General features: G+C 31.2%; 1 protein-coding gene across 2 annotated transcripts in view; it reads right to left on the reverse strand.

The window, feature by feature from the left end:
• The window catches only part of LOC143234904 (kinesin-like protein KIF18A), an 86,890-nt gene that overhangs the window by 18,825 nt on the left and 47,470 nt on the right, over window positions 1–20,595 (reverse strand). For both annotated transcript variants that reach the window (XM_076472600.1, XM_076472601.1), the window contains 3 exons: window positions 19,782–19,890; window positions 12,929–13,196; window positions 4,652–5,179 (listed from right to left, as the gene is read on the reverse strand). In XM_076472600.1, coding sequence (XP_076328715.1) covers window positions 4,652–5,179; window positions 12,929–13,196; window positions 19,782–19,890 — 905 coding nt within the window. The remainder of the gene's footprint in view (window positions 1–4,651; window positions 5,180–12,928; window positions 13,197–19,781; window positions 19,891–20,595) is intronic.

Genomic DNA, 20,595 nt, shown 5'->3' on the forward strand with positions numbered 1-20,595 from the left:
TCCAACACTGCCACTCAAACTTGATTGACCAAGACCAGCTGATTGACACTGGGGGTGCCACTTTGAGGAAAACTCTTGACTTAGAAAGAACTGTGCACAATTCTTCAATCAAATGGTTATCTTTTAAATTATTAAGTCAAAATATTTGTTTTGAAAAAATGAACATCAATTCCTACTTAAAATCTACAATAAATTAATAAATCTACTCACAAAAATAAAAATAATTTGGCAAATGAATATAAACTGATCAACACTATTTACAAAATACCTTACTTTTGTGAAAAAACCTAAAAAGGAGAAAGAGGCAAAAATATTAAAAAGTCAAAGATGCCACCATACCCCTTTTTATCCAGAAAAATGTGCTTTAGCTGAAAACAATTACGCTAATCACATCATCAACTGGAATTAAATACAAATACTTAACACTGAGGAAACCTAAAACTTATATAAGCTTTCTACATCAAAACACATCAACCAGCTTTCAACTGTGATCAAAACTTAGATTTTGATTAAAGTTGGAACCCTTTCCAAGAACAAAACTATAAATAGTATGTCCAAACAGGGTGAAGTCCATTACATCCCACTTGGAGCTCTCCTTTATAACCATGTTCAGTATAGAGGGCAGCAATGAATGAGAATAGCTAATTTTGTGAGAAGAGGGAAGCGATGTACGAGTCTTTCAAACATGTAGAAAAGTCACACTGACACAAGAAGAGGGAGGGAGCTATGCAACTTACAAAATTAATTCAAGGCCAAAGTGCTATGTTGAAGTGCCACTGATATAACTGAGACATCAAGATGACATCTCTCAACCACAAGAATTTTCTCCTCCCCTTCAGAGGCAGAACTATTAAATAAAATGTCAGAGAATATGCATTGTACTAACAGACTTCTTGCTTTTTTGGCTAAGGAGTCATGATCCAAAATAAAATGCTTTACAGAATTCCCTCTCTTGTTCATTCTCACAACCCCCCTCTATTAACTGTGTCAATTGAAATGTTTCATGATGAAAAGAGATGGCAGCTTAAATACAAGATAACCAAGAGCAAACTGATATACATATATTTTGGTAATAAATAAAAAGAATAAAGTGTGATGATGTGGTCAACAGAAAATTGAAACAATGACCTGAAGTTGTGTAGCAAATGATACAACCAAAGGAATTAATGACTTGCAAGAAGAGACTACTCTAAAACTAAGCACATCATCCAATCAATCTTTCTTTCTTCATCAGTTAAACTGCTATAAAGATATAAATGGACAGTTTTAAAGAAAGATATTCATAGTAAGACTCAAATTAATTAGAACTTTATGTTATCTGTGTCAAACAAAATTTTTGAAAATTTCATTACCATCTAGATTTACCTAGGATAAATAGAGAATCATTCAAATTCTTCTTTTTCACTCAACAATTATGGTGTCATTATTAAGTATATTCACTTCCACAGGATAGGACACTGAGTGTTCCTTTATTTTTGCACTACTTATAAGGAGTGATGTTGAGACCTGATATTAATTCAGACAAGAACCAAATAGGTAGGACTTGATCAATCAGTGGCATTGCATGTTCACAAGGAAATGAGAGTACAGTTAAGGCTTAGGAAAGGTTATTTAGAATTTTTATATCCATCATTTGCTTTCATTCTTCCAAATACAAGTAATAGGATGAAATGAAAAAAAAAAGTAATAAGAACTCTGATAGATTAATTTATGTTTTTACTAGAAGCAGAGATCTTTCTTGCAGCTGCTTAATACATTCACTTTATATCTCAGAATTTATTAATTTTCTCCATGATACTGAGATCTGATTGAGCAAAAACTCCTACAGAGTTATCATATGGGTAAAGCTGAAGGATTAGTGGTATGTGCTATTTTAATATATTTCACTAATCAAACAGTACCAAGTTCCTGAAACTATGACGAAAGAAAGGTTTTGCAGTACATTCTGCCAGACAGTGGAGGTTACTATACAAACTAGCATGTCCTAGTCAGGGTATTTGACTCTTAATCTGTGGATTCAAATCCCATCACTGAAGTTGCTCACTCTTTCAACCATACAAGCTTTATATAATGGGACAGTCAGTCCTAGTTTTAATTGGTAAAAAGTAGCCCAAAAGCTGGCAGTGGTTGGTATTGACCAGCTGCCTTTCTTCTAGTCTATCACTTCTAAATTAGAGTTGAATCGCACAGAGAGCCCTCACGTAGTTTTGTGCAAAATTTGAGAAAAAAACTAGTTTGTGAAAAGATCTAAATACACTCATACAATTCAATGTGAAAGGTGAAACATTCTCTGCTGTTTTGGGACATCTTATGTTTATGGTTTATTATATATCCAGCACTTTAATTTATCCTTATCACATAATTTACAGCTTCTCCTTTTCTTAGGATATTGTGTGTTTATCTGCATTTGCCCAGATGGGACTCTCACGTGATATTTGAACCACTGTATTTGTCACAGACACAAATGAACCCTATATAGTGGTATTTTATAAAAGATTGATGTCTTCTCAAATTGAAGAGATTATGCCATCTGGTGGCTCATGATACTTCAATAGGTATTTTTTCCACCTCTACATGCATATTGTTAAATGACATTTGATATACATGAGGTGGAATGTCCATTCTCATTAGACATCTAATATCTTCAACAAGGATAAAAAAACCTACATTACTATTTTCCATTTTATTTTAATATTTCCAATAAAGTTGTTGAACACTATTTTATGGAATAGTTTGGGTCTTTCTCAGATTAACCTGAATGCCCTTTCCTTTGTTATTTTTGTGAATGGATGTATGAAGTGCTAAAGCTCCAAGAGTATATCTGCTCATAATTTCTATATGAGTTATTCTCTTCAGGACATTCTACTACAGTAGCGGGTCACAGTATTCCTTCTCTTTGTTTATGCAACCATCTGTGCTCCCATTGTTGGCTCTAAAGGTAAATAAATTAACAACCTATGCAACCCCTTTTTTCTGTATGAGCTAAGTGGTGTCCAGGGTGAAGATGAATCCTACTGAAAAGAATGTCTTCCTTCTGTTTGCCCTTTGGTCCACTTTTTATTTAAGACTGATTTGCTCTACTCATTCTCACTTGTATCCAATTTTTTGACTACTTGCAATTTGAATTCTATTCAAACTTTGTTTCACCATATCTTTGGTATGGTTTAGGTTATTCAATTTACCAGCTGTAAGATACATTGATTTTGGACACTTATGTTTTCAAACTATATATTGCAAGTGCAACACTGTTGTTTTTGTCTTATAACCTTAATGATACAGTAATTGTAAAAGTTGTATTAAAAATGATTAAAAAAGAAAAGAAAATAAGTACTTGTTCAATGTACAAAGCATAATGGTAACATCTGTTGTGGATATTGGGCAATATTACTTGCCATTACTGATAATGCACAAGACTTTCTGCCACAAAAACCCAGGATTGTATACTGAGTATTACAACACAGAAATAGTGCTTCTTAAGACTTCCCTAGAAATGAGAGCAGATAAGGAGCCAAAATATTGGATAAAAACTTATTACTAATTAATAATTAGACTAAAAGTGATAGTATAAGACTACTAACCATAACTGACTGGTAATTAATTGCCAGAGCCTTACCATAAGTACGTAATATTCAGTGAATAAACATGATGCAATTCAATATGTATGTATAAAAAAAACATCTCTGAATTACAAAAACGAATTGGAAGACAGTTTAACAATGTGTCTGACATTACAAGGAGTAAGAAAAACACCAGTTTATTTATGCTTATGTATACAGTATCTTTCACAGAATATTAGTTAATTACAGACAACATACATTGTCTTCTTCTCAAGTGAAATAACTACTTACTGAGAAACAGTTGATAAACAACATAAATACAATGTAAAATTTAAAAGGTAGTTAGGAATATTAGGTTTTTACTTGCATAATTTAGTGCATCTGAGCCTTTGACATATTGACAGTTTTTAAGTTTTTATTTCTTAAAATACAACTCATGTGCCAAATTGAGTGACAATGAACGAAAAGAGATGAGAAAAAAGTATGCAGAGTCAATAAAACATATACCATATAAATATTCTGACTGAAGAAAAGAATATGCTATGAATGAACACATAACTAAAATGCTGAAATCAGAATAAAACTTGCAAATGATCTTTCAAATTATTCATAAGTTAATATACCTTTAAAATAATTTTATTCATGTCTTAGTTGTATCTCATTTAATGGCTAAATAACTGAAATAAAAAGCATTCATTTTCCAGTATCTGATGCTATAGGTAAACTTGGTCAAAAAAAAAAAGAAAAAAAGGTAACAACCTCAAAATAGACCTAAATTATCATAATTAAAATTAAGTTTGTAAACATTGATGTAAATACAGCTGAAAACAGATACACCCTATTTAAAACAATAGGATACAAAAAAACTTGTATCAACTTTAATAAGCTTATGTTTCTTAAATATTCAAAGCTCCACTTTCTAGTTAGGATGTTTAAAGCAAAATTTCTGTAAACACACACACACATTATATATTTATTGTGTAATTACTTATTTATTTAAGTGAAAATGAATATCACTGAAATATTAATATCAATGATATCACACTACCAAAAGTTAAAGAAAAAATGCTAAGGGATTTTATTGCTATACTAACCTGCTGGACTGGCAAAACGACCTGCAACTGGCATTGCAGAAATTGATGGCAATGTAAATTTCTGGAGTGGTGTGCTAGGAGAGTTTACAGGGAGAGACTGTGCAATAAAGGTACCATTAACATGTTTATCTACAGTTGGAGTACAAGTTTCATTTGTATCAGACACAAGTAGTGGTGGAGTTGTGTTCAAATCAGGATTACTGTCACCTTTTGAGAATGTTTTGTTAAATTCATCCTTTTCATTAGGGAGAACAGCAAATGTTTCATCTTGTACTGTTGTAACAGTAACTTTAGGAGATACAGGTAAACAATTACCTGTAAAAGTCTGATTTAAACTAGTTTTTACATTTAGTACTGGTAAAGTAATATTTAAAAGCTGTTGTGAAGGGATATTCTGGAAAGTTTCATTAAGAGATCTCTTAACACACAGTACATCTTGAGAATCTCTGGTATGATGAAAACTAATGCCCTTCACACCAGGATGTGGAGAGCCATGTCGAGAACAACTCAAAGATGGACATGGGGAATCTGGCAAAATATAATAAATGTAAATAAATATATATATACACACACACACACACACACACACACACACATATATATATAAAATGACATTTTCATGAACAATTTTTGAAACTTTAGCATCATTTTAAGATTAGCATATAATTAACTTTCTGTAGTTATAGGCTCAGTTACTTTGACCCACCTATTAACCACCATGTCACATTTAAACTATACTTATTTTATTAAGTGCATCTTCACAAACTTTGACAAGCTTTTTGTAATAAGCATTTTGCACAAAAAAAACCTTTTAAATCAAATATTTTAAAGATTTGTCTCTGAATTTATGTAGTCAGAAACTAATAAGACCCTCCTGAGTACACAGCAATTTTAATGTTAAGGTAAAAAATACTTATTTATTTTACAGCTTTAAAATTTCATTTTCAAAATTTCTAGAACATCTGTAATGAATATCAAGCATTTAAAGTAAAACTTTATACTTCATCTCTTATTTTCCCTACCCCAACACTACATACAGTCTTTGTCCATTAACTAACATTGTAATCACCATATAAAAAAAAACCAAAAAAAAACCTAATTACACTTTATTCTTTCTAGAATAACTGCTTATTGTTATGCATTATTTGTTCTTACAGTTAAAGCTAATGTAATTCAAATCTCCAGATTATTAAGGTTTACTCCTTTATTGTCATAGCTGACAAAGAAAATTAATACAAGAGGGAAGTAATGTGCAAAAAGTATAGAGTTACCAAAAGATTCAGTTAAACAAAAACATTAGTACTTATGTAGGGGGGGTCTTGTACTTTTTAATGTTTTCAAAGTCTCAATGAAAGTTAATTTCTTTTCTGGGGTTTTGTTAGTATTTCATGTCAATTTATTTTAAATATTTGATGGTTAACAAAATAATAATGTCCTAAAAGTATTACAATATAGCTGGCTTTCTAATAGTCATATGGGCATCAAAATATTTTCCTTATCTGATCAAAATGATCTTGGCAATAAGAAACTGATACAAAATAATTCAAAAGTGATTGCAAGAATGAGCTAACCTAAACTTGTTAAAAATAATCATTTAGCAAACAAAGAATTATCAAAATGTTTTAAAGAAAGTAAGTGCTGGAAGGGATAAGATACGTAAACTTCACTTTAAGACATACAACTCATTAAAGTGAGAAGAACAGATGCTTTAAACTTTCATTTCAGCTTGGGACTATCTAATGTACAAATCCTTACAAATTTAGCAAAATAATGTAGGGTGGAAAGGAATACCAAAATGTGCAATTTGGAACAAAAAATGTCACATGACAAACAGAAGTGAAGATGCATATTTTGACTTTTCTATAACTTAAAAACAAAAGTGAGATAAGATTAATTAAATTATTAGTTTACATTTAATTGTTTTAAATAATTCCAGCGTGAAATCATGATTCACTGCATTTAAAACAATTATCAGTTTACATTTGTTTTACCCATTCTTTAATTTTCTCTATTTCAGTCCTTTAGGTTTATGTATAGACTGTAACATTATAAAGAGTACAAATATCTGAAAATTGTGGTATTTTGTTGAAAAATCAAATTTACAAAAAAGGAACTTTTTTTGATTTAATATTAACTTTTATTGCATTTTTAAGTTTTCTTTATTTTTTAGAGAATGAGATACAAGGCCAAATTTTACATTTTCCTATTCTGAAAATGTATTTTTGATAATACTAACCCATTCCCACACCAAAATTTTATCCCAACAAAAGTTTCTTTTCTTTGCCTAGTTAAACATTGGTATGAATTATACCTTGTTTACTACCTATATTGCCTAGAATGATTCTAATCTTGTGACTCTTCCCACCAATGTCAATGCTTTCTCGATACCAAATCTGTATGTAAGTTATTATTTCTTATTTACTTTTTTAAGAATGGCAAAATTGTCAGACCCAAACACTGGCCCTCATTGGGAGGAAAGGCAGTAGAGTATGAGAAATGGTAAGCATTATTTAAAATATATTTTTGATACCAAAACCTATTTATCTCCTCATACACTTTATTTAGAATCCCATACTGTCAAGATTGAAGGGCTAGTGAGAATGAGATCCACACAGAAAGCATCTGCACATAAAACGTGTGTAAACCAAGATATGATATAGCACACAAGTGAGGACCATGCTTCTTCTGGAAATAGTACGCTCCTCATGCAGATAACGTGAAATTTAAAATGTGGGTGGTAAAGACTAAGTAGCGACATTGTTGAAAACACCATGAAAATAAACTTGCAAAAAAACATAGATCATCTGACCTGGGACTATGAACAAAAATCCTAACTCACCAACTCGAGAGGCTAGGCAACACTTCCTGCCCTTAGAATTATAACAAGGATATGGATCAAACAAAGTTCAACCAATGGCTTAAGGACTTAACTCTACTTGCTCAGAATTATGAGGAGTTGAGGACCCTCTTCTATGATGATGGAAAATAATATAGTGACCAAAATGAAGGGCCATGTTCAACACAATCAGATAAAGTTTCATCTAAGAACTGTAAGTATGAGGAGTTCTTGTACAGACTGGCCCTGTTACCATTAGATATCTGGAAAAAACTCAGGGTTATGAATGGAAGAGCATCTAGTTTTGCCCTCTACTACTTCAGTGGAATAGTGTTCAAACATCACACAGGAGTAAGATAACTGTTCATAACTCCAAGAACATAGTGCTTCACTGTGAAGAAATGGGTGGGGGACCTGAGGACCAATGTTCTGGATATGGTGCAATAAATGTTCCCTAATTTTAATTTACTCAATCCAAGGTCAGAAAAATGGGCAAATCATTTAATGCTTTACTCATGACAGTCCTTGAGTGGTGGTCTACTTTTGTATATTACATATGGAATTGAATAATCGTGTACCTCCTGGAATGTGACAATGTCATCTTATAGAACACTCCATCTCAACAGAGCTCATTAGTAACAGGAATCTTATTTATTTATTCATTAGTCTACTAGTAGTTGGTGTGGATTGAAAAAAAAAAAAGCATACCTTTCAACACAACACCCACATCCAAATTGAATCCAAATGAAAATGATGAGAGGATCCATGACAAACAAACAGAATAACATAGAAGAAATGAAGTTATTTACCTCTGTCACAATCTAACTGGGGCATATAAAATAGCCATGGGGGTAGCCTAAATCAATCTAAGGAGAAAACTGTCAAATCCTGTAAATAATGTAATGTAATGTAAAGGTGTTAGGTGTGGTCCATGTACCAGCCTGTTCCATTTCCTTCAGTAAGTGATGCAACCCAGCTTCCAAGGATATTGAGATATATGAAAATTAATAAGACAAGACTTCTCCAATGAAAGCCCAGAGTAAGTCCTACAAATAGAATGGCAAATCCAAATTGTCAAAGAGACAGGAGATAAGTGACATGATGCAGTAGGATCTTGATGAATAAACAAATGCTTCTGTGCATGCCACACAATATTAGAGAGTTCAAACTGGGGACAAAATACGAACCAGATTTGAACAGTTGAATAAATGTGAAATCTAGTGAAGATGAGTAACTGATATCTGGATTTCTAATCTTCTTTTAGCACAATACTCTTTCCAAAGATTTCTCACGATCCAACCTAAAATTGAGTTTTGTGCTTAATTGAAAACAAACAAAACAACAATTGGATTTAGTAAGGAGAGAGTTTAAATAGCTAGACTAATTTCACAGCTGCAAAAATAACTCAGTCTCATTATTTCTATAGCGCAGTACCCTAAAATATTACATTTAGTTAGTCTGTATATCACAAGAAGCTGCTTTAGACATGTAAAATTTCAATATGAATAAATTAGTATAAATCTGATGGTTTAAAAGATGTAGTTGTTAAAAAAGAGAAAGAAATGGTTTGTGTGTACTGTGGCTTAACTATGAAGTTGTTTTTGAGGCTACATTGACAAATCATCAAATTCAGAAAGTAAAGGATCATTTGAGCCTGAAAAATATGTTTAATTGATACGGGCAACATTTTGGACTGAAATGTATGCTTCTCACCATTTAATGTGATGGAATGGCAATAACCCTTATCATGGGAAGTGGGACTATGACAATAATAACTTACTGTTTTAGGTATTCCCAGGAAACTACAAAAGAGATTGATATTTTGCACTAGCCATTTCTAATTTTGAACTTGTAGACCTATGGGAAAAACAGCTAATCAGTGTAAAGCACCCACAACCAACTCTTATGCTACTCTAATTGAAAAGGATTTTAATAGTTCTCTTACACCACACCCACTGCCCTCAATGCAATTTTTAACTGGAAAGCATTTACAATGAGATCCTCAGAGTGATAAACTAACCATTAGGCCATGCGTTTTCCAAAATAAAACAACAAAACATTTTATCATTGACTGGCATTTATAGTTTTAGTTACAGAATCGGACTAGTATTAATGGCAACATATCCTAAAAAAATCAAAGATGTTATAACCTTATCTCATACTTAAACCAAATGTTTCCTAAAGAGACCTGTCAACTGAATACATCATGAACCCTCAAGTCTCAAAATGCCATTAAACCAACAGAGTTATCAGTCATAAGCTGAAAGCCCCTGTACAAAAGCTCTGGAAATGTTTAATTTTGAAGAACAAATAAGTACCCATTTGAAATGAACAGGAAAGTTAAGATATATTTAACAACATGTTTTTAGTTTGACACTGCAATTTGAAACAGTAAAAACAAGGTAACTTTAAATCATCAGCTAAAAATAATAAAATGTCTTTCTCAAGACACAACCTCCAGGAATGCTAACAGACATCTCTCAGTATTACACCTGTCACAAATGTTGTACATATTTCTAAACAACACTCCTAAATCAATTAGTTTATCAGAATAGTTTCCTCAGAAATACTTGTATTTACTGTGACATGTTCAAACTCAAATGTAAAAACATAAGCAAAAAGCAAATGTTTGTGATGTTTGTCATGGGATGACTACAGATTGGGCACCTATTTTTTCTGTTCAATCCAAGTTTCTCACCTAGAACAAAATCAACATGCTTACATGCTAAATGAATGCTTTACCAACTGAACGTAACAGTTAATCTTGTAGCAATTGTTAGTAATACACTTCTGATCAACAGAAACTACCATATACATCAACACAACCACCTCCCTTAATAATCTTAAACATCTCAATCAGATATCCAAAAACTACCTTTTTAAGAGAGAAAATAATTTTAGAAATCTCAGCCTATTATTATACAACAACTAATCTAGCTCAAGTACCATCCTGGTAGCCCTCTTTTGAGCTCTTTTCAACAACTTAGTGTCCTTTCTAAGGTAAGGATTACAAGACTTAAACACGGTACTCTAAACATGGTCTAACTAAGGGCTTATACAGTGACATTATAACCTCTTTAAACTTGTATCAATATTTCTATAGATACAACCTAAAATTCTGTTTGCCCTGCCATTAGCAACAGTCCAATCAACTGAACACCAAGATGTATCCCCCCCATGAGACAGTTAAGGTTATTCCCATTAAAATTATACTCATAAGTAAAGTTTGATATCCCACATGTATTAACTTTGCATTCATTATAATTAAAAGCCATTGCTAATTGCTGTGAAGCAGCATCTAACTCTTCAACATCACTGACATATTTAACAATAATTCATTGACCATTCCTTTATCCATATCATTGTTGTAAACATTGAGCCCAGCAGTGCCCCATTAGTAACATGCATCTAGCTTAACTGAACTCTATAACAACCACCTACTTTGTTTCATCCAAACAATTTTCTATCTAGTGAGCCAACCTATCTTTGCATACCTTTTGTAGTAAGTCTTTTATGTGGCACTTTGTAAAATGCTTTTATAATATTAAAATACATCAAATCAACACCTATATCCTCATCTACCTAAGCAATTCTCTCTTCAAAGTGTGCCAAAGTAAAACCATGCTGACTATGCAACAAAATTTTAATTTTTCTAACTAACTTTACAAAGCATTTTTGGTCAGATTAAAGAAAAACGTTCTCCCACAATTGATACAAGATCAATAGGCTTATAATTACTTAGACAATCATTATCATCTCTTTGAAAAAAAGAATAACATCACAACTTCCAATAATCTAGCATCTGCCACTATTCAAAAACTTAAGAGAAAAAATAGTAACAACTAGTTCACATATCCAATCTTCAAAATTCTTAAGTAAATGTTATCTGAATCAAAAGATTTACCCTTTATCATTCTTTAAACTTTCAACTTTTTCTCGCCAAGTTCAGAATTGATGCAATCAACTTGCAACCACCTTTTGCTTCTGCATATTCAAATTTGGAATACTTATGAAATTACTTTAAATTTTTTTCTGCATTTGAGCAATTATCCCCAAGTAATTCAGTTCATTTCACAAAAGATAATTCTTGTACCATCCATTCATTTTTTTTTAAATTTGGAATTAAAATATTGTTATTCCTTATCTTCATATGCAGTAAAACATTGAATTTAATTCAGCAATTATCACTTGCTGCCACCTGATAAATATAAAATAACATTTCCAATAGGTTTACAAACTAATCAATAAAAAAACATCCTAAACTGTTTCTAAAAAATCTATCTCCCTCATGATTTAACATTTTCCTGTCTGTTCTTGAAATTAAAACCTCCAATGATTTTGATCTCATTAACAGCAGGAATACTTTATCCTACTGCAGGGGTTTTTGTTACTTTCATCTACTTGTTCTGTACAACTTCCAACAGAAACCCAAACAGATTCAATCTCATTGCTATTAGCTTCGATATTCTCAGCTAGAGACATGACTAAATTCAGATTTTACATACTACCCTATCCACATTAAATAATTTGTAACCCTGTATTCCAAAGAAGTTCCTGACAACACAGTGGTCTACATTTAACCAGGTTTCAGTTATTCCCATTGCATCAAAACCTGCAACTCAACCAATGTTCTAGTTATCCAACAAGAAAAACCATTAAAATTAATTTTGTTTTACCTTTATGTAGTATATAAACAGTAATAACAAAACAGTAATAAAATAACCAAATAACACCAACAAAAAATATTTTGAATACATTTAGTCACATGATAAAAAGACTTTTATCTCACAAAATGTTTATCTCCCATATGATAAGGCTGCAAGAAAGAAAATAATCTCAGTTTTTAGATGATTTATTTAGCTTTAAAAATTTGAAAAGTATAAAACAAAAAGTGTAGTTAGCCAAACTTTGCAGTTTTTGAAACACTCAATAGAAAACAAGTTCACTATTTTCAAACTATATGAACTAGATGCAAACAGCAAACATACAAAATTACCACAATATTTCAATGTTGATAAGTTTCATTTATACAGGTAGAAAGTTTAAATATTTATATTCCCCCAACTAACTATTAAAACGTAAGTTAGTAGAGGGAAACAAAATCAAAATTTTGATTTTTTTTATATTACTTTATCCACAACAAATACTAATAAATTATGTACCACACAGAACTTTATAATTTCAAATTTCAGTTGCAGTTTAATTATTTAACTAGCTTAAAGTGAGATATTAAACAATTTTTTAAACATTTAATGTCAATCATATTCTTTCATAAAAAATAGGAGATACAGAGATTAAAATGATTAAAAAATATTTTTACTTTAATTTTAAAAAGTGAGGACTTCCTCTCTGTTGTCAAACATTCAAGAAAACAGAAACCATCTTAAATGTGTTAATTAATGATAATAACTCACTGTTATAGAAATAATAATAATACAAACCTTTCAGTGTACTGATTTCTTCTACAGGAGACAAAGGAAGAGCCAAATTTTCTTCACTACTTTTAGGGTTTATGAAATTTGACATATTGTTATCTTCAGTGTTGGGAGAGGGATTTAAAATAGTAATGAGTGGTGTACACGTAGACTGAGATGTAGGGGTTGAAGGAAGTACAGAATAAGTTGATAAAGTCAAAAGATGAATTAGTTCCAGTAACCCTCCACTCTTCCTTGATTCATCAGCCCATATTACTCCTTTTTCACCTTCTGCCTTTGAAAAAAAAAGTCACAGATCATCACCAAACAGCCTGTTTCTCTGAATAAGAAGCCTTAAATAAGGTGTTTTCTGTACCAGACATAATTTTACCTGAGGATCTTTTCAGTTTATGAAGTATTTTTTGTTGCAGCTTGGTTTTCAGTTATAACAAACTTATACATGCATACACAAATACAAACACACACACAATGTTTAAAGGTTTGCATGAAAACATAGCTGAACTGCCACTAGTTTACAATACTATATAAACTGATTATAATTTATTCACTTCTTTCCTGGGATAAAGTGGATATCAAGACAATTCTTGTAAATGAAACTGCAGGACAAATTAATGAATATTGTGTTACTGGTTTTTAACTTGCAAACCATTAAGTTATGTTTTTCAACTAGTCTGAAAGTCACCTACAGATTCTAGAAGACCATTGACTAAGCCCAAAAATGTAATAAATGATTGTGATCTGAAAAAAAATAATGTTTCTGTATTATTTGCTTCCTCTTGAATAACCAACTTAGGGCTATACTGAGATAATACAAACTTTCTTTGCAATGTTGTTATTAATAAGAAAAGTGAGAATTTTCTTCTTTTTTAAAAAAAATACATATTCTAACTTACAGCATATTAACAAATATTTTATATATATTCTTTTCTTTAATTTAAATTAAGATCAGTTCTTTTAAATATTATAGTCTCTAACAAAATATTTTAACTTAATGATTTTATTTTAAAACTGATAAAGCCATTCAATCATTTTCTGTTCTGAAAATTTTTGGAACTATTCTAATTATTAGTACCAGCTATTATTACACCGGGTTGTTATAGCTTTTAATTACCCATTTAAATGCTTTCCTACATTCTCCTAAAGGTTTTCTTATAAAGTTACTTCACAAAGCTGTTTAACTTAACATATTTAAGTTTTCAACCAATTTTATATTCATCAATGTCTACATTTTAAAGATTTCTCTTTGGTAACTTTCTTTGCCTAGTCAAGTAGTTAAAAGGTATTATGACATAGCCTCATTGATTAAATGAAACTTGTATAGACATTGTTTATATATATATTAAACATTACAAATTTTCAACTGTTTTGCTGTCATGTGCTCTTAATCAACTTCCCCAAACAACAAACTAACACACAGTGAAGTAAAAGCAGGGAGTTGCATAGCATATCATCCCTAGAACTTCACAAAAAAAAATCTGCATAGATCTCCAGCAAGCCCACAGCATGTAGTAACTCTGTGAATAGTACTGTTATCAACCATTTGCTATTATACAGTCCATAAAGAAATGAATGTGCTTCTTGATGTATGAAGCATTACTTTTAACCTTCCTAAAAAGAGATCTGTGAAGAACAAAGTGAAGGAAATATCAAGTGTTCCAGAGAGGTAGGAATATGAATATAAGCATCTTCATTTTGTCATTTACAGGCCTGAAGTTAAAATCCAACAAACAGTTAAGTACTACTTTATAGTAAATTTGGGAATGATGAAGAAGTGACTTAGAGATGATAAATCAATCATTGGGTACCAGTCTCTTGTCTTTTTGGGGACGACAAACAGATAAAAAGTGAAAAGCCAGATCTTCTGAAACAACCTTCAAAATCCATGGTTCAAGCATAAAATATCTTCAAATGTGAGCAAAGTCTATCCCAACTGGTCTTGATGCAAGAATCAAGTCATCAATGCAGAATCCCCAAACAATATGATGATGGGCAACCAAAAGATTGCACCAAGAAGTCAGGACTAGCAAACAGTTAGAAAGTGGGGAGCATGCTATTGAGACAGGAACATGTGTTTATGGCACAGGAGAAGCCAATGAACATATGGAGTGATGAATAAAGGCTGATTTCACACTGTATTCCAAATTTTCAGGAAGATCCCCAAATACCTATTCCTGAAAAATGTTGCCATTTTGAAATCACCTAAGAAGGAATCAGGTAAACAAACCCTAGATAACAGAGCTTCCAAACAGCATATCAGTCACATCTGTAAAGCCAGGACCAAAGGGGAGAGGCAGGGCATGTTAGCAAATATAAGACTATGATATTCATTAAAAAAATTCCTCAGGAAGCTAATGAATAGCTTCTGTCAAAAGGTGAAGAGAAAATAATGCACGAAAAACAGTAAACACAACAAGACAAGGACTGGGAGGTTGAAGTGAGGACAAGAAAACTGTTGTATCAGTGTCTGAACCTCACAAAGCAACAAAAAATTCAAAACCTTGCTAGTCTAAAAAACAGTCATTCTCAAGTAAATGTTAACAGACACACAGTATGGAACCAAAAGGTCACATGACCAGAGATTGCTTCACAGTTTAAAATAGGATCTTACTACCCTAGAATTTAACAAACTTATAATTCTGGATAGTTATTGCAACTTTTTTTTTTAATAAATAATGTTGATCCTGCATAACTATGATAATTTTTTATTTAATAGTTTAGTTTAGGACCTAGTTTTTGCAAGAAAATTGAAATCAGTAGTAACTAAGTTTTCTCTAAGTGTTAATTATTTTTGATGTCAGGAATAAATGATAATCTACAATGTAATGTTTTCTTTGATGATGTAAATTTTGTTTGGAAGTTGAATTTTGAGGATTTTGTCTACAAACGTTTATTGCAAGTCTAAATAGGGGTAGTTACAATGATAAAAAGAAAAACAAGGTTGTCCGATGCACTTGGAGGACAATGTATCCTGATTTCTGCTCTCAACTGTTCCCCAAAACAACCAGCAAGAGCCTTAACATCTGAAGAAGGTTGATAAACCAGCAAGTGACTCAAAGATTTGTCCTCAATATACCTAACTAACCCTTTTGCAACAGATCATGGGTCAAAGACCATGTCATCTTGTTTGTTGACTTGCATTCAAAATTCTACTGAACTGTTTTATGAATTTATGTCAGTAGGTTTGGAATGAAACTGCAGATTATAACTCAAACTTTAATGTTACATATGAGTTAATTTCTTATTTTAAAAGTGAATATTAAACAAACACACCCAAATATCAATTTTAGTGAGTCATGTATTATGTTGAATCCAGCAATGTTTAAAATTCGATGTTTATGATATCAAAATACTAAGTCTATAGTTTTGTACAAGTTACAAACTCAATTTATTAATACCAAGAAGCTAGAATATAAAATAACAGCCTCACATCTTGTTATTGTGCCAAGATATGGCTTACGTACTAAATCAAACACTGTGGCCCTGTTCAACTCATTCAATGTTTTGAAACAGGCCCTTATACACTCTTACTACAGTATATGACATGTAAATAATCAATTAACAGCTTAGAATGTCCCCAAAGTGGTTTTTTGAGCCATTTTAATCTGTAAAAAGACTACCATGTTCTTTTGATTCAACTTTTCAAGGAGGTAGGATGTATTTAGTTTGCTCAAAGTTTTGTATTTTTTAAAATCTAAACAAATCTTAGTAACAAAGTTTAATCAATTATAGTAGAATTCTATGGTATCAGTGTTATTTATGATTTTTAATTATTCAAATGTATGTGCATACATGTGAAACCTTAAAAAAATTTTTTTGTTTGATATCCTCCACTTACAAAATTTTAAAGGCTTAGCAACCTATGTCCAGCAACAACCAAGTGAGAAGAGATGATTGTTCATTTTATTTCTTGAGTCATTGTTATATATTTTAAGAAAAATAAGTTTAATAATTTCTTTCTAAGAAGTAATAATCTATATACATATACACACACACAAACACACCTACCCCCAAATGGTAGTACCTTATTTTCTTTATTTTTTATTTTGTTATCTTTTTCTTATTCTTATTTTAATTTGGGAGGCAATCACCTTCCAACAACTGTCTGCAGGCAGTGAAGGGTGATATAGATATGGAACATTGTGAGCTTAAGCACCCACAACTTGCTGTCATAATTTCTAATCTTATGTGAGCTAAGCAAATTGAGGTTAAAACTGATAAACAGTGTATCCCCACTACAATATGAGTCCTACTTCCTTAGTCACCTCCAATACCTAGGATACATTTTATAATCCCACATTGTAGCTTGTACCCTAGGATCTTTTTTAAAAAAATACAGTGTATTTTGTTTAATTTTAATGTTTTGTTTTGGCTTAAAAATCTATGGTTATAATGTGTACACACACACACACACAAATATACACATATAAAATGCATAATAACTGAAATGTAAATGTTACTAAACATTAGTCCACTGAAACAAACCAAGACAGGGAAAACTAAAAGTCAGTTATATATTACTGGAAAAGTCAGTTATATATTACTGGATACATAAAATGAATGCTAGTACACTGTGTCAATCTAAGTTATGCATATTAGTTAGGTATGATTGGGAAGTCAAAATAATAAAAAATATATACACGTAAATATATAGCATTATGAGACTTAATCTACTTGGACTAAACATTTGTATTTTTGTGTTATAATACGTAGTCATTCCAGCACAAAAAAAAAAAAGCATGATTTATATTTATATATGTAAAAGCAGCTGATTTGGGTTGAGAAAAATGTTTATGCAGAGGAGGTCCTCTGCATAAAAAAAAAATTCTCAACCCAAACCAGCCGTTTTTACATATATTTTTCTCTACAAGTGGGTTTTCTCGTCATCACTGATGATTTATGTTTATTTAATTTTTTTTATGGTGGTTATGAGGTTGATTAAGTGACAGACCTTACACTTACACAGAGTATAACAAACAACAAAATATAAAGTCTTACTGAAACAAAAATGATAGAAATGTATTTAGGAGGTTTCAGAGATTACACAAATAATATTCAAGACTCTTTGGACATTTTATTTTTTTAACTAGTAACACAACTGATTATTTTCAGAAACAAATCTTTTGTAAAAATGCTTCATTAAAAAATCTGATATTTTTGTGTAAAAATACTTGTAATCTTTGCTAAGTCTACAAAATGTTGTGAAGTTACACATGTAGTATCAAGTTATTGTGCAAATGTGTAGAAAAACTTGTGTATATTATACCAAGCCCATAGTGAAAGGGTTAATCATGTCAACAAATGGAGGAGGCCTATGCAAGTTTCATGATACAATATATTATTGAGCAGCATATTCAGGAGGGGTAAGATGGCTGTTCAAATTCTAATCCTTTCTGTCAGACACATCAGGCACTGACATGAAAGGATATTCCTCAGGCAGTGGTGAATACTGGATAAAATTAGACAATTCTCTCCAGATCATACATAGTAGTCATGTCATTGGCCTATAACTGTGGAACCAGCCGTGAAGAAGTGGTCTGAAATGCCACTGGAGCAGGAACATCAGAGACAGTAGCAACTACTTGAAATTATAAGTGCATACTTAAAAAGTATAAACTCAATGGAAAGTTAAGAGTCTTCTAGAAAATAAAAAATCAAATATTCCAAAATATGTGAGCTAAAGCAAGCACATCTCAACAGTAAGACTGACAACTGAAATAATGATCAACAGGAGCATTATCATAGAAGATACTAGTTACAACAAAGGTAGTGTTGTACTCCTATTGGTAGACTGCAAGAAGTAGGAGTTACAAGGCTAATGGCGACTAAAAAATTTGCATCAACAGGGGGCAGTACTAATCAAGAAAGCTTTATATGAGAAGATGCAAAATATCCTATTAAAAGTTTAAAGGTGAAATTAGTACTATTTTGTTCAAAACTATTATGTATTTCCTCATTGGGACCAATGCATATTATGCACAGAAAGTAAATTCAGAAAATGCACAAACATAAGTGATTTCATTGAAAGTTCATTGAAATCTACAGAAAACAAAATTGTGCAATTAAAGAAAAACTATTTATAAAATTAAAGTTTATTTTCATTGAATGAATTTTAATTCTGAAACACTAATTATTTTATCTTGCAAAAAGTAAACTGCAAGTTTATTTTCCATAATTCATTCACATCACTAGTGTGAATTTGCAATCATGTATTCATCCAGGAATGAAACATCTAAGCCAAAATTTCCAAGTAGGAACAGTTGAGAGGTGCACTTTCAAATAACATCAACTCATAACTCAAAAACAAGAAATGCTACACAATAGACATAGGCTAGCTTATAGGTTTACTGATGCTCCACTCAACCTTTCCTTCCAAGTTACACAATATACCAAACAAACATTTATTTTCAGTGGTAACATTTCATATTTGAAATATAACATTGATATGAGGATACAGCTTTAATTATTCAACTGCCTATAAATGCTCAAAATATAACATAATTATCCTACAAGAAAAATACTGATAATCTAAGAGCCTTCACATAGAATAAATTAACAAATTTTTAATATCTAATACTTTTGCCAATTTTGAAAAAAAGACAATATCGGAATAACATGAATTTTCAGTAAAAATTCATTTTAGCTCAACCAACATATCAGTTGATCTGTGATAAAAGTTAAAAGATACAATTAAATATGTGCCACTTAAAAACTAGTGTTTGCAAATATTTTCAGTGTCACCATGACATTTTATCCAATAGAGCTGATACTAATTTTAAAATAAGTTGTGTTTTGCTTGCTTTTAATTAACACAATGAACAAATTTATTATTTCAGTTAAGAATCAACATCTTCATACTTACTTGTTTTAGAAGACACTCATAAAGACTCTTCAAATCAGAAGTTAAGAAACCATGTCCATCTAAAAGCATTTCCAGCTGTCGTACTAGCTTTAATGTTGATGAAAGAAGCCTAATAAAATAACAGCAATAAAATTAGTTAATAGCAGAAACAGTAATACAGAGGTTGAATATATTATCCCTGTGTACACAGGTATAGGTCAGAGAACATGTCATCACATGTGTAGACTTACATTCAAAACATTACATAATTATTTTATAAATGCATGTTAATAAGTTTGACATAAAATTGTAGATTGTAATTAAAATTTTAGGGCTATAAATTAGTTAATTTCTTAATTTGAAAGTAAATCTTAAAACAAACAACAATGGCAAAATACTTTGTGTCTGTGTGTGTGCCATATAGTATATCACCTTCTGGGTTTGGTCAAATTACATTTTATGATGCCCCCAGTACAAGGTCTACAAACATTTCAGATATTGGAAAGCTAGAATATAAAATAAGAACATCCCACCTTTAATATTTGCTGACATATGATATTTAGCAAATCCCTCATACTAGTTCAGCACACAACTTCGTCATTTCAAAGCACTTGTTTATCTATGCCTACTTTTGTTTACCAATAGCTTTATAATTAATCAAAAGCTCTACATTTCTTTATGTAAGTCTGTTACTTTAAGTTATTTATGAGAGAAAAGCTCTTACACTGCTAGAAAAAATGGAGAATTATAATCAAGGCTATTTACTGAACATAAATTAGATTTTTTCTTCTTCTTTAGTTAGGAAGTCTTTTAAATTACAGTAGATTTTTGGGAT

The sequence above is a fragment of the Tachypleus tridentatus genome, chromosome 12 (genome assembly GCF_004210375.1).
Source record: "Tachypleus tridentatus isolate NWPU-2018 chromosome 12, ASM421037v1, whole genome shotgun sequence".
Classification (NCBI taxonomy): Eukaryota; Metazoa; Arthropoda; class Merostomata; order Xiphosura; family Limulidae; genus Tachypleus; species Tachypleus tridentatus.